At 41.9% G+C, this 16184-nt stretch overlaps 1 protein-coding gene across 7 annotated transcripts in view; it reads right to left on the bottom strand.

Moving 5' to 3' along the window:
* The window catches only part of caska (calcium/calmodulin-dependent serine protein kinase a), a 126098-nt gene that overhangs the window by 29912 nt on the left and 80002 nt on the right, over positions 1-16184 (bottom strand). For all 7 annotated transcript variants that reach the window (XM_070838765.1, XM_070838766.1, XM_070838768.1 and 4 more), the window contains exons 8-12: positions 14805-14927; positions 12977-13060; positions 12728-12827; positions 11326-11447; positions 3625-3702 (exon numbers count right to left, since the gene is read on the bottom strand). In XM_070838765.1, the coding sequence (XP_070694866.1) occupies positions 3625-3702; positions 11326-11447; positions 12728-12827; positions 12977-13060; positions 14805-14927 (507 nt within the window). The remainder of the gene's footprint in view (positions 1-3624; positions 3703-11325; positions 11448-12727; positions 12828-12976; positions 13061-14804; positions 14928-16184) is intronic.

Here is a 16184-nt window from a genome sequence, read left to right as displayed (position 1 = left end):
ACACGCTGATCACCATCTACTGGAGTGATACACTGATTATGTGTAAGTACCCCATACAACCCCACTTCAAAACATCCAAGCAAGAAACGGGGGAAATTTTGTGCTAAAAGACTGTAACTTTGGAAAATAACCACTTGATTTGACATTATTATTCTCATTTAAAAAGGTACAATTAAGACAATCACGGTTGTGAAAAAACTAATAAAAAGAGTGGACAGAGTTTTCTATATGGAGAAACACCCAGCCAAGACAACTCCCTGAAAATGTTTTCATTTCTTTATCATTCACCGTCTGCTGGGAACTCGTAGGAGCTGAAGACAAACTTACTTTCCTACGCATAAAATTTGACGAAATCATTGAATTCCTTTGTTTGAAGATGCATGCATCACTCTGAGGCTGCACAGTCAGGTCAAACTTTCTTCTGAGATCTTAGAACAATGCACGTTCTGCTGGTCTGCTTAAAGGCACAGTTTAGTGTCTTTATTGAGATGCTGAGGTGTTTGTAAGTCTTGGCTCTCTGTAGAGACAGCCGGAAAGCTAATAAAAGACAGAGAAGATAAAAAAGTCTCCAACTACGGGACGCGCATGTGGTTTCACTCCCTCACACCCATGCAGACAATGTCACATCTGTTGTGGCTCCATCCTCAACTCTTGATCCATCTCGGCTGATTTAAATAGGAAAATGTGAACCAGACTCTCCAAGCGGGCTTGAACTTCTCGGACACGGTGTACCAGAGCTGAGCTAATTAGCCAGGACTCTTTGACATAAACCAAAGCCACATAAAACAGAGCTCAGCGCCCCCTAAATGGCTTTCCCTGTCTTAACAGCGCTGGGATTTCAGACGCCAGCCTCACCCATTCCCTCACTCTTCAGACTTTTTAATTGCTCCCTCAACAAAACACATGCAACAGCATGTTGCGTACTTGCCTGCATGCACAAGCGCACACAGATGACACTCACAGTGCGCACACAGATCCACGACTTTCCTTCACACACTACCTCTTCTACCACTGCTCCTCGTAAAGCACCAGCTCCAGTCTGCATCCTGCTCGAGAGGCCCTGAGGTAAACACATAAAGCCAAACTAACAGCCTGTATGTGAATTCATCATTGCCGGGGTCAGACTCTCGAGACCACAATGCAACACTCTACAATATTAATGCAACACTAATAGAGCACATATACACTGTTGGCATGTGTGTGTGTATGTGTGTGTGTGTGTGTGTGTGTGCTACATCCAGCTGCAGCATCTCTAATGAGGGAGGTCAAACACAGAAGCCAGAGATCTTTATTGAAACAGTGAGCAGAACAAACCTCGAGAGGTCACTGAAGTTTGAGAGGATGCTCAGAGAACATACAAAAATTGAACAGAAATAAATGAATAATTCAATTTCCCTGTCTTCTTTTAAGTCAATATTATTTCAGAGAAACTGTAAATCAGACTGAGCAGCACAGGTTTCATGCGACCATAACCAACATGTGTAAAGCTCGAGACAACCCAAAGAGGAAAATGACTGAAAATATTGGTTTTAAATAGGACGCACAAAATTCCCTGATCTTCCATGACTTCCCAAATAATCTATCAAACTCCCTGACTGTAAAAGACTTTTCTGAATTCCATAAATTCCATGATTTGTGGGCACTATAATAAAATAACATACACAGGGTTTGTCCTGTCAACAGCACTTTTAGCTGAATAGTTACTTTTATTTACGTATGGTTTTAATGAAGGACTTTTTTTTACAGTGCAGTATTTCTATTTTCTAATTCTATTTCTGTTCTTTGAATACTTGCTTGGCCATTGACAATGAATGTGTGCGTCTGTTTGAGTGCCACCTTTGACCCACCAGCCCCCATAAAACCAAGCAGATACAAAAGATGGATGGATGGATGGATGAAAGACTTTACCACTGACCATCTAACTATGCCGCAAACTTCCAGTCTGTTATGTTATTTGGAAAATTGCACATGAGCTCTGTAGTTTGCCATAGCGGACATTTGCCATCTTCAAAAAACACAACTACACATCAGCACTATGGCAGCTACAGAGATGCTGCTTTGAGAATGCAAGAACTGTGGCTGGTCAGCTCGGGCTGCTTGTGCTTGTTTGTTGTGTAGACAACATTAAGCGAGTTTAAAAAGGCGCAGTAACGATCTACTTTTTAGTAACACACATCTATCAAAGCCATTTGCACTCACAGCTGGTTAGAACACACAGTCTCCTATTGAATAATGAGGTGAAGTGAATCTTCTATATCACAAAGTGAATGTAAGAATGTTGCTGTTGCTCTGTCAACATATGAAACCTGATATGAAACTGTCATTATCCCTTGTGTCAAGCAGAATCCAACATCAATCACATTGGACTGAGGACCTTCTGCAAACCAAAAAGCAATAACATAACACACTCAAGCTTTGTCTCGAAGATCAATATTTCAGAAACTGACAAAACTGATTTTCCCAGAGACTCTCATCAACTTTAAAAATGAAACATGACTTATAAAATTGCTCTTAGGCTCTGGGAGCTAGAGCGTTGCATTCACTTTAAGGAAGCACTCTAGTTATAACATATAAATAGTGTGAGTGCAGAATTTCTGGCAGGTTTTCATGAAGCAGACTCTTGAAATTCAAATATTAGGCCAAAGACTCCAAATCCTCACTTCCGATCAAGATTTTGATTATTTTCATACATTTTAAAAATTAAAGGAGAACCCCAGAATTTTAAAACCCAGCCGTGTTTGAACATATTGTGGTGTCTAAGTGACTCAGGTGTACAAAATGTTGGAATTTGATCTTAGTACTGAATTCTTTGGGGAAAGTGTGCCTGATCAAATCCACACACATCCACTTGCCTCTGACGGGCAGACAGTGTCTGACAGCATCATGGAAAGGATCCCTACAGAGAGAGAGAGACCTGGAAGATCCTTCTGGTTTAACCACAGTCAGCTGTTATATCGCTGCTCTCAAAGCCATCAGGCTCCACTGACAGAACACAGGAGTTGCCAGTCTGTTGCTGCCTTGAATGGTTAGTTTTTTGTGTCACTGTGTGACTTTGGTTGAGTTTGGATTCATATTAACCCTATAAAACACTTCAATGTTTAGTGTCAATGGAGTCTGGTGGTGTTGAAGACAGTGATATACATATACATATATATATATATATATGGCACAGGTTTAAAAATGCTAGAGGTCTCATTAAAGAGTATATATAAGAAATGAAATTATAGTTTAGGTATGTTCCATTTTTTGTCACCACCATGGACACACCTCGAGGGCCTCTGGTTGTGCCCAGCCCCACACCCTGAGAACAGCTTCTTTAAAAGAACAGATCAGCAGAATGATCCACAGCAGCGAGAGTAAAGAGCCTCAGTGAGCGACAGGCCAGGAGGATTAATGGAGCCTGAGCACTGACAGAAGTGTGAGGTGAATGTGTAGGAGAGAAAAAGCCAGCAGCTAGTGAGTCTGTTATCTTTACAGCACATTGAATTCATTACCACACACGACACATGAAGCCAAACGGGACAAACGTGGAGTGTAGACGTGTATCTGATAGTTGGATGTATACAAAGTGAGAGTTAGTGTGAATGTGGAGGAGAGAGGATGTGTTTGAGTGTGTTTATTCACCTCTTTGGCTCTCTGCACGGCATCACTGGGGGGGTTTCTGATCTGTGGGGATGACTTGGTGTTGATCTTATCGTAGAGCTGAAATAAAAGATAAAATTAGTCAGTCAGTCAGCCAGGGAGGCTATGAGCAGACACACAGTGACTTCCAACAGTCTCTGAAACAGCTGGACAGAGGTGGAAGAGGTGCTCACATCTCTTACATAGAGGAAAACTTTGGGATTTTTTAACCTGGAACCTATTTCCACATATTTTGGGGTCAATATGACTCGTACACTGGTCACCTCAGCTAGCTTTGGGTCATCTGCATCTGATCAAAGTACATCCAGTAGAAGAGCTACTGACAGATTCAGACTGTTATTCTAAGTGTCTGACCACATCCCTACGGAGACCAGTCCAGTAAAATCCTTTTGGTTTAAGTGCAAACAGATGTTACGCCACTTTCTTCAAAACCACCAGACTGCATTGAAAAAACAGTCAGTGGAAAATTTACATGTTGCTCATATGTACTGTATGTAAAACCGTAATCTGCAGAGTAACTAGTGACGATCCTTTTCAGACAAATGTAGTAAGGTAGCATTAAATGGAAAAACTTGGGATGGCTGAAGTACCGTCAGCAGCTCAACTGCTTAATAAGTTCCCTCTTGTGGCAGAAAGCACTGCTCTCTTTAGGCATGTGGAGATGTTCTTCAGGTGAAACTGGTTTTTAAAAAAGCAGTCAGCTTTATTCTCAGCTCTCTCTTTTTATCTGGTTCACTTTGTCTGAAGAACATCAATACCACTCGTTCTGTTTTGGTCTTTTCTTTCTCGACATCTGACTGTAAACAGAAAGGAACTGTTTTCTCATCACTCTGGTTGAAGGATGACAGACACAAGAGCTCTGTTTATAAAAATCCCAGCTGACTAATACACTGAGCCGACTAGACCAGTTTGTATGGGCCTAGTCACAGGCGAGTGTGGGTGTAGTTAAGAGATTGTATGTTTGTAGACAAAATGACCCTGGAACACAGTCTAAACAAAGGCAGCAGCTGTATGCTCAAACCAAAGCAGAGGGAGGCTTTTTAACAGAAGATTCAGATAACTGTGGCCATCAAAACAACCATGATCATATTAAAAGACGTGAGCACGTGATGCTTGATGAGCAAGTTGTCTGGTGTATTCTTCATCTGACCTGCTGCACAGTACATAAGTACATAAGCAGACAGTCTTGTATAGCGTGCACACACACACACACACACACACACACACACACACACACACACACACACACACACACACACACACACACACACACACACAGAAAACCAGTGAAGGCAGACAAAGAGAGCCAGACAAAAACTGCTTTTGTACCAGACAGTTCAATGCAACCCTGAGCCTCTCACAACAGCAGCCGCAGCACCAGACATGTGACGCTGGACATCATCACAGGGCATGTCGTGGTCGAACAAACAGCACAAAACAACAGCAGTAACCAATTCTGAACAGTTCTTTATAAGCTGCACTTTTTGTGTCTGCATTGTTATTCACAGTAGAGACGCTGCTGTCTTTCAGCACTTAAGTGGCTCCATTTGCTTCAAAGAAACTAGGATGTACATGTTGTAGCTGAAGAGCTGAAAACAATTGTATAGAAAGTAGGGGAAAACTGCACACTTTGAAAAGTCTCTCCTGGAACACATTTGTGATGCACGCACCGAAAACTTGAAGGAAGTTGTTGTGTGAAGAATGAAAAAGTGACTTTGAAAGAAGTTCTGATTCTGCCAATTTTCTCTATTTGTACACCTGCACAGTCCACACACACACACACACACACACACACACACACACACACACACACACACACACACACACACACACACACACACACACACACACACACACACACACACACACACACACACACACACACACACACACACACACACACACACACACCGCAGCGTCTTTCAAAAAGTTGTAACACTTGTCAGATGCTGCTTCTCAATTCTTTTGTTTCAGAAAGGGGTTTCAGCATATTGAGGACTTCAGTGTTTGTGACATGATGGTGGAAGACACTTGAGTTCTACATGTTAAGATCTTTAAATAATCTTTGGCTCTACACACTCACACTGCACTGGGGAAATCTACACCGAGCTCCTCTGTTATGCTGGTCCTCTTTTGCACATCACCACACCATTATCTTTGCATCCTCATTCCCACTGATACAGAAATGATTTCTGTAGTTGAACTTATCGTCATATTACAGGTATCCCACATATTGTACATATCTGTTCTGTGCATATGAACATGCACGTATATATATCTGTATAACAGTGTGTGTGTATAGTGGGGGGGGGGCTACAACTGCATCTCATTGTGCAATTCCTGTATTGTACAATGACAATAAATCTGAACCTTGAACCATGTGATGAATCCTGAGCGCGACTGCTTAGTGAAGAAGCTCATGCAATACATCAGAAAGCTTTGGGAATAACTTAAGCAAGTGAACCTCTTCTCATTGCTTGGTTTTGGCTTTGTATTACACTGGTGAGTTTTGAAATGTACAACTATAAGTGTTCAGTTGTGTAAAACACAAATCACCGCATTAGAGGACACTGATGTACAATTAAATGCCTTTTTTTTGACCTTTTCATATCTGGACTGTTTTTTAGAAACCATCCAAAAATATCTGAGGAATCATGCAACATAGCCGTGGATCCATTAACACGTGTCTCACTCTATTTAGGCAGGATCATTAACAGGAAGTGAGAAATACCTACTGAAAATACTACAGCAGCAAATAAAACACTTACACTATCTTTTATAAATGGTTACAGACATCTACAGTAGATCACCAAAGACACTAATTAGGTGGAAAGATACAAGTAAAAAATCTAATTTGACTACTTCTCCTTTGCCAACGATGGATAATTATGAGCAAACTACAAAGAGCTGCATTAAGTCCATAATGTTTAATGTTTGAGATGTGGGTGTCACAGTGTCTAGCGATGTTGTCGCTATCTGTGCCATAGTTTCACACATAAAGAAGATTTTCTAATAAAATGAGGATTGTTCATGTTAAGTTCTGACGGGATAACCGCTGTGGTTCCCATAACAGTTTTGTTACAGTGGAAAAACAGTGCAAAGCCATCAGCTAGTGCAATAAAAGACATCTGGTATATTTCTGGAAAGTGAACCATTTGTGTAATTCTCTAACTGCCCATCAAGACACAGTTACACAGGTTTGACTTGCAAACTGTGCTGATGAGGTCCAGCAGCAGGGGAACAGTAGTGTGTATTTCTGTTAGGAGCAGGATGTTGCATCTCTCCCTGCTGTGAAAATCTGACAACAACAACGAAAAGGGTCCTGGGAATGATGACAGACACACACACACACACACACACACACACACACACACACACACACACACACACACACACACACACACACACACACACACACACACACACACACACACACACACACACACACACACACACACACACACACACACACACACACACACACACACACACACACACACACACACACCTCAAGAGTACATCTGCATCCTGCTTCATAAACAAACTCTCAGAAAGACAAACACACCACACTTCTCAAGAAATCCTTAGTAAGGCAGCCTGAGGACTGAATCGTTCTCTGTGTCGTCCCACATGCTGTCTGCAGCCACTACATACGAATTTACTGCACTCTTGTCCTTGTGTTTTCAAGCGGACAGTTGTCAACATCTTTTTGCCTTTGTTAAGTGTTAAACACAGTTGAGCTGAGGTGGGTTTGTTTAAAAATGAACTTAACTTACACACATACAAAGATACTGCAGCCCATAGCGGAACAAGCCGTGGGCTGCTAGAAAAAATATCTCAACGTTTAAAAGTTGTAAATGTGAACCACATGTCGAGTAGCGACAAATCAGGTGTGCAGATTACAATGTTAGATGAATGCATCACGTCTGTATGTGCCAACAGCCAAAGAAGCACGTAGCAGCTCTTGTTTTAGGATGACAGACAGTATGATATCTTCATTTCCTATCAGTGACAAGTGAATTCAGGCATTATTTACTTACGGGCAACTTATTACCCAGCCTCCATTAGTTGGGAAGCCTAAGGAGCTTCGGAAACTAGCACAAGAGAGAAAAAAAAAAACAAACACACTCGACTAAAGTGCCTCTTTATACATGTGAAACGCCAAAAACAACCACGGGGGGATGCCAGGCTTATTTCAAATTAGCTGGAGGCATCTTTTGACAAAACGCTCTTCCTGCAAACACATCAGAGAGAAAACGCACTCACCCAGGAGACAGTAAGTGGTTTGTCAGAAAAACACAGCCAACAGAGTGCAAACGAGACCCACGTTATCTGAGCCAGGAGGCTCTATCCAAACTCTCTCTACAGGATTTCTGGTTCCTCTGTGTGTTTCAGCGGTGTGGAGGCTACTTTCAGCCGCACAGATAGTGATGGAGGCTGTTCCTACTGTGAATGGCACCAAGGCCCGACAATAGAAGCCATTGTTCCTTGATGGTCTAAGGCTGCACTCCACTGGCCTTTTCTGACTCCCCCTCCTCTCAGAGCAGGGTGGGGGGTGTGAAACTGGGGCTGAAAAGGAGACATCTGCAGCCCCAGGCTCCCACTGACACTGCTGCACACACACATTTGGCAGATCCTCTAGTCTCCTGCAACCTACTTCAACCTAGACAGCCTTCAATTGCAGCCCCTGGAACTGAGATGATATGCACGATGAATACCATAAATGGACAACAGACAAGTCAGTGCTCTGATCCACAGTTTAAAGCAAACAAACAAACAATTTGCTAAATTGATGCAGGAGAATAAGAGATACCGTGATTTTTATTCCACACAGTCTTCTTTCTTCAATCCTGGAGCCTACATTACCCACAATGCAACGCAGCCACCAACACTTCAGTTGGAGATTTGTGTATGCATAGCATTTTTTCTTATTTTCAAACTTAGAGCGTTTATCAGACCTCACACAGCTCCCTCTTGAGAACTACAGGTTTTATCCAATTTATGTCACACATGCACTTTGACTACAAACTCCTGGAAACACACTTTGACGTGTACGATCAGTGGAGCTCCTCTTTAATCACGTTTGCATATACAAACCTCTACCTGCTCTACCACTCAGTAGACTGTGAATGAAAAGCGGGACAGAGGAAATGCAATTTCACCAACTGTGTCGTTTCAGCAGGCTTCAGCAACAACTCCAGAGTGGCTGTCATCACACATGGCTGTAGCAGAGGCATCATCATTCAACAGCAGAGGGGGAATCAGTGAATCAGCTTACAGAGCTCACACTTAAACTTAGGCTTTACTAAATGGTTTTCAAGTAAATGATTAAACAAAAATATCATGACCAATCATATCACATCTCTTGATCTGGATGCTGTATGTTCATGTCAGTGCCACAAAATATTGAACACAGAAATTAAAATGCTGCGATGCTGAAATGTAAACACACTGACTCCAGCAAGTTCTCCATCCTCACATAGACATGTCCTCATTTCCAAAATTTCAACCAGTGATCTGTAAGGGATAAAGCCCAACGAGGGGTCCATTATCAGGGATTAATAGATGGCTTTTTGCCTCCCCATTGCCTATTATTTCCTGATTATGGATACTTTTATGTTTTTTGCATATTAAAAATATTTCAATTTCTCAAGCTATTACCCAGTGTGTTTGACTACTTTGAATACCTGGAACAATCATTACTATCCCATAAGGTTCTTATGCGACGGAAATGTAGTTCACTACTCTAGTAAATAGGACGAACCTTAGATATAACTTGACTATGAGATATTTCCATAGAACCCTTTTGCTCAGTCAGAGAAGCTAACGGCAAGATTCAAAGTCTGTGACAAATAGTAAATATAAACAGTCAGTTGTTGGATAACATGCTTGTGAACTTCCATGTCCTGCCCACAGATGGCCCAGAGACAGACACAACACACAAGAGAGGCAGAATGGAGTGAACCCAGTGAATTAAGGAGGCAGAGGCGTCTAATAACAATACGAAGAGATCAGATGATGCTCTCGGAGCGCCAAACAAAGTGAGTGCTAATCTAAAATGCTGTCTTGCCTCTATATGTGATTTTGTGAGCCAGTATGGTGCTGGTGTGGTGAAGCAGGTCAAAAGACTGCTGCATTGACCTATAGCTCAGCTCTCCCTGTCAACACCACCCAACCAGGCATCAGTCAAATTCACTGCATGAACTCTGCTACTGTTTGTGTTTTACATGCACACACACACACACACACACACACACACACACACACACACACACACACACACACACACACACACACACACACACACACACACACACACACACACACACACACACACACACACACACACACACACACACACACACACACACACGCCGACAAATTGGGGGAGGAATTTAATGACACATTGAAAAACAATGTGACCTTTTTGCATCGCCTCCGGAGCAATGAGCAACCTTGTGTTGGTGAATGGAAGCTACTTATGCGTCATATTGCATAAAACATCTAAATCTTATTAAGGGATCTCTTTGAAACATGCATTGACAAAGATCAGTGCACAGTGCCATGCCACGAGTGGTATTGGCAGTATAACCGTATCCAAAAGCACCTGCTGTTTATTCATTAGGGAGCTTAAACGACTGGCCTGGGGGCTGTACTGAACCCACCAGACGCTTTCCAAAAGCCCCCAACATGTTTAATATTAATTCTTAAGGGACTCAGACCGAGAATAGACCCGCATTAAAACAGCAAAGGGGCTGCGCTGTTGAGAGAACAATCCAGGAAATCAAGCCAGAGTAACAGATTAGGATGTTTAAAAGCCTGTCAGACACCAGAACACCGATAATACTCACAGGACTTTACAACCACAGAAAGTGCTCAGGTGCCTCCGATCATTTCAGTGCTGCTCAGTTTTAATCATCATCTTGTTTTATTACCGCTTCAATTATCTTGCTTTTATTGGTTTTGTAACTTGTGCACTTTGTAACATCTGCTTTGATCAGTGCTGTTTAAATAAAACATATCATATCATCATTATTTTTTAGTTGTTATTTACATCACTATCCAACACGTTGAGCAGAATTTCACATGAACCAGTCAAACAGAGTTGTGACACAGCAGTTTAATGTGTGCAGACAATTAGACATTTGTGTTGGCACTTTGCAGAAGCCTGATGTTGCCATCCACATAATTTCACAAAAGCCTTTACCACCGTGCAGAGAAAACAACCACATCTATCAGCACTTTCTAGCGTGAAGCGGGCGTCTGTTAGTGGAAATATAAAGTGTTTCTGTGCTGAAACAGATGTGGTTCAGGATGTCTATTCTCAGCATAACATGAAAGGCCCAGTTTCAACAACGGAACTAACACCTTGCTTTCCCCTCACTGCCTCATCTGCGCATCGCACCATGCCTCTCCCCACACTTTGTCACAACATTGCCAAAGAGACAAGTAAAGGTCATTTTGAGGCCAGGAAAGGGGTTCTGATTACTTTTCATAAAACATAAAACACATCACTTGCTGTTGCCAGAGAACTAAAGCTTTCTGAAGCTTTTACGAACTGTGTTATTAACAAATCATCCTCCTGTTCCATTAATTCTCCATAAAGTAGAAAAACCCATCATAATAACATAAAATGAGTTATAAAGGTCTGGTGTGCAGTTTGTGTTTGTGTGTGACACTTACATCGAGCAGTGTGTGTAGATGCTGGTCCTGGAAAACACTGTGGAGGAAATCTAGATCCTTTTCACTGCAGTCTGTCAAAGCGTGGATCTCCTCTAAACTGTCCAACACCTGAGACACAGCCCCTGCAACACACACACACACACACACACACACACACACACACACACACACACACACACACACACACACACACACACACACACACACACACACACACACACACACACACACACACACACACACACACACACAGATAAGAGCAGTGGTCCATACTCAAAGACAAAGAAATAAACATTTTCTGAATTATTCAAACATTGCATTCAACATTAAATGCAAGCTATTACAAGCAAGACAGCCTTCAGTCACTGTAAAGTGACTCGACAGCTGCAAACAGCTAACGCTTCGTAACTGGCAGCACAACACACAAAGCACAAATGGATACCTACGTTCTGCTGCTAGTAGTCCTAGCAGGTGGGAAGCATTAACAGAAACAGACAAACAGATTGACACTTTGCAAATGAACACAGGCACTGATATCAATGTTAAAAACAGTTGGAAGCAATCATAGCACATGGGGATTGCATTGATAATAATAATAACAGTCTAAATATTAAAAAATAGAAATGCGACTGCTGGTGTTGCAGGTGTGGTACTGAAACACTGGGGCAGAACAGTATAAACACTAAGTAAGTAACAGTAAGAGTTCTCAAATAATCCAGATCCAGTGGGAATAGTCACTGGGGCTGGATATCACTAAAATATTACTACTGTTACCAATGTTGCTTTTGGATTTGGTACTTTAATGGTTCAACGCAACAGCATTGTTTTGAACAACTCACTATTCCAGACTCATTTAGTTAACTCTGTGTGGGCTCTAGGCTGCTAGCACACATATCATACCTGTGGTGGATGGGGAGGCAGTGGAAACATGGTGATTTCTCCACCAGTGGGTGATGCACTTTTGCATGTTTCTTGTGTTTCCGCCCTCACATGTAAAAGACTTGTAGCCCTTGTGGCAGCGAACACTGTCAGCATGACTCTAACAAGACGTAGTTCTCTCTGCCATTGTGCGTGTGTGTGTTTGTGTGTGTGTGTGTCTGTATGAGCTGCCCCCCCACCCCCACCCCTCGTACATAAGACTCAGACAAAGTAAAAGGAGCAAGATAACGTTTAAGTAGACTACATAAATAGGACGTCTATTATCTTAATTTCTAATACGGAGAGCACAACTTATCAATACCATGGTCTCTTTAATACAGCATGTGTGGGAACTTACACAGAAAGCAACACTAGAAAAAAACAGCCACAATACAAACCAGAGGAAAGAAATTTGAGGGAGGAAGTGTGTCAATGATGAAAGGGGAACAAGTACAAGTCTGCGAGTGTGTGCCTTTGAGTGTACCTGAGGAGGTGGGGTCATCAGAGAAGTCATGGAGTTCCTCTGGGGGGTCTCCGTAAAAGGAGTTAAACTTGTGACTAGACACTGCAGCCAGAACAGCCCCCTGAAACACAGCAGCAGCAGCAGCAGCAGCAGCAGCAGGAAATCAACATGTGTAATTGTGAAGATTTATCTCATCATTTGACACACAGTGAACTGAATGTTGCAAAATCTGATAACTGCATTCATGCCAGTATGTGTGAAGATGTGAACCTTGAGCTTCCTCCTGGAGTTGAATTTCCTCAGCTGCTCCACAGTCTCTGGCAGGTGGATTTTATAGGCATACCGGTCCCTCTCCTTGATGATACAACACAGAAAAGAAATTTGCTTGAAGGTTTAAAGGGGTACTCCACCGATTTTACACATGAAGATCAGTTTCCTAGTCAGGAGGAGTACTATTAAGCCTGTGAAAAGACTTATATCAGGTCTTTTGCTGCTCTGGAGAGAGCTTTGTGGAGTCTTGTTCAGTCATTTGATCTTGGGTTTGGAGACTACAAATTAATAACAGAAACAAACAAGTTGGAGAGTTACATTATGTGAAATGTGGGAACTAGTTTTTAGAGTTTGATCCATACCAGAAACTACAAGTCAGGACATCTCTGCCTCTGCTAAGTCCCCTAACCTTCTGGAGGTGCAGAACTGAAGAGAGAGAGAGCCCCTATAAAGGATTTTAAAGCTCTCGTCATTTTTATTCCAGGATGTGTAAGCAGAATCTGAAGTGTAAAATTGGTGGAATTTCCCTTTATTTACAGCAAAACTATATATAAATAACTAAATATTGTGAGGTAATACTGGACTACTGACGGCAGCTGGGTGTTTTCTGATACATGTTGTAGAGAATAAGTAGGGGTAACAAGCATGACCTGTCGGGGTCAATGGCACATGTGAACGTATTCGAGGCCACGGCTCTATTCCAGCTCAATAAAGCAAGTTTTATGTGGTAAATAGGAGTTATTACTAAAAATGGTTCTGGTAAGTTAGTTGCATGCCGTTACTGGGTTGTTGTAAGTGTGTTAGAAAGCTGCTAGGAAGTTTCATCATGAGGGGATGTTGCAACGAGCACCAACACAAATATGTAGCTAACATTTCTGGATGTAAAGAGGGAGCTGCATTTCATGTGAATCAGTCAGAATGGTGGTGTTGACTATATTTAAGAGGAAAAGAGGAACAAAACAAGGAATAAGGGTTCATGTTCTGCATATGAGTTTGTGTGATATTGTATTGAAGTGTGTACACTGCATGTCCTGTGGTACTGCACTCAGATCAGACGTAGGAAACCATGACTAAACAACAGTCAGCTGGACTGAACTGGACTGGAGTTCAGAGTTGAAATTATACTGGACTCAAATGCACTCAAAGATGTCCCTTGAAATTTGATGATTTGAATGACGTGTCAGGTGGGAGACGAAGCGTTAGTCTCAGATGAATTGTCACATATCTTGAAGTACATCTCCATCACTTTCCACAGAAGAGGACACAATGAAAGCTTCTGCTGACGACAAAAGACAAGCAGTGACACCACTGTGCCGGCGCTCACTGTCGGTATTTTCCTGTGTGAAGAGCTGTGCCACCCAAGTGACTGATCATAGTGATGGCTTTAGGCTGCATGGCTTTACTATTCTGCTCTTGTCTCAAAAACAGGCGAGAAGTTTCACAAAGGTCTAAAGTTTGGATGCACGTCTAAAGAGACTACCGCTTTTCATTTTCCACAGCTGGAAACAGTCTCAGATTTCTGAGTGGAACGTTGTGATGTTGTAGGCAGTAGTGAGAATGTGATCCAACATTAGAAACAGCATGTCAGCTGAAAATCAGCTGAAAGTGGTTATTATTTTGAAGAATCTTTGGTGATGGTGCGTTCGGGTTCTTGTAATAAGATAATAATGCAGTCAATCTACAGTAGAAACCCATGATTTTTCTTCAGACACATCCACGCTAGACTTCCAGAACTAGTCAAACTGTTGCATTAACCTGTTAGATCAGGTTTGGCACAGGACACTGAAATATAAACAACACAAAAGTGTGACTGAATGTTCTGCATTACCTTCAGCCAGGGGTGGTTAAGAGCCTCGTAGACGGTGATCCTCTCGGCAGGGTCCAGCATCAGCATGCGCCTCACCAGATCCTTAGCGCTCTCTGAGATGTGGCTCCACTGGCGCGGATTCATCTACACACACAAATATACATAGACTTTTTACAGGGATGTACCAAGTTTCTGGGATCAGTTCTGTGGCCCAAACTCATGTACCAAATTCTAATGTGTGCGTACCTGGTCTCTGTGCTGTGGTGTTCCATGCTCATACTGCTTCATGCTTTTAACTAACATTAAAAATGAGGTCAAATCTAAAAAGAATGTTAGCAGTATTAATAAAAGAGGAATGGTTACTAATCCATGAACCACTTAGTGATGGTAAAGAGCCAAAACAGGAGGAAAAGGAATGATTCAGAAAATGTATTTTAGACCACCACGCCTCCCAACTTAAAGGATAATTCTAACATGTTCCAACTTGGCTTATATTTCTGTAGTCATCGTTCCTAATGGTAATAATAATGCATGTGGCTGTTTTGTGTTGTATGTCTGTCCAGTGTCTTTATTTTGTTAATATTCTACGTCGCTCCTTTTTTGTCATGGCGTTTCTATAATATCCAATAGAAAAATTAATAAATAAAACAAAAAATTAAATTCATGCAATGTCAGCAGAACGGAAAAAAACGCACATTATTCTGACTTGGGAATGTTCTCGCACTATACGGTACCAGATAAACAAGCTAAATCAGCTTGTTGAGGGATGTATTTGTAGCAGTTTGTTGCCAAGTAAATACAGATACAAGCACTGTGAAGCTCCTGTGATAATGTAGCTGAACTGATTGTACAGTGGTGCAGTGGCTAGCAGCAGGTTCGAGCCTGCTGAGGCCTTTTTGTGTGGAGTTTGCATGTTCTCTCTGTGCTTGCATGGGCTCTCTGTGGTTACTCCGGCTTCCTCCCACAGCCCAAAAGACATGCAAGTTAGGTTAACTAATCTTGTGAATGGTTGTCTGTCTCTATGTGTCTGTGCCTGTTCGTGTCTCTTTGCCACATTTAACATCTATGTCTTAATGTTGCCATGGTGCCAGATTTCAGCTGTTTTCTCAGAGAGCACTATGTTGTTTTACCAACAGGACCTACAGCTCAAAACAACATAAATAAGTTCATAATAAAGCAGAATTGTCATTTGATGTGTAAACAGAGCAAACAACTAATTCATATTCTTAGAAGTTCAAGTAAGTTCACTGTGAAAGCGAATCTACACAGTTCTAATTTTAGCGAGTCTGACACTGCCCCACTGAACAGGAAGTCAATAACAGGACTTCAAATGAGAGAGTCAGAGGTGATCCAGTGGGTTATTCATTGACTGTCAGACAGCATTTTTAAACCTTTATCCAA

The sequence above is a fragment of the Pempheris klunzingeri genome, chromosome 10 (genome assembly GCF_042242105.1).
Source record: "Pempheris klunzingeri isolate RE-2024b chromosome 10, fPemKlu1.hap1, whole genome shotgun sequence".
Classification (NCBI taxonomy): Eukaryota; Metazoa; Chordata; class Actinopteri; order Acropomatiformes; family Pempheridae; genus Pempheris; species Pempheris klunzingeri.
This window is presented reverse-complemented; position numbering and strand designations above follow the sequence as displayed.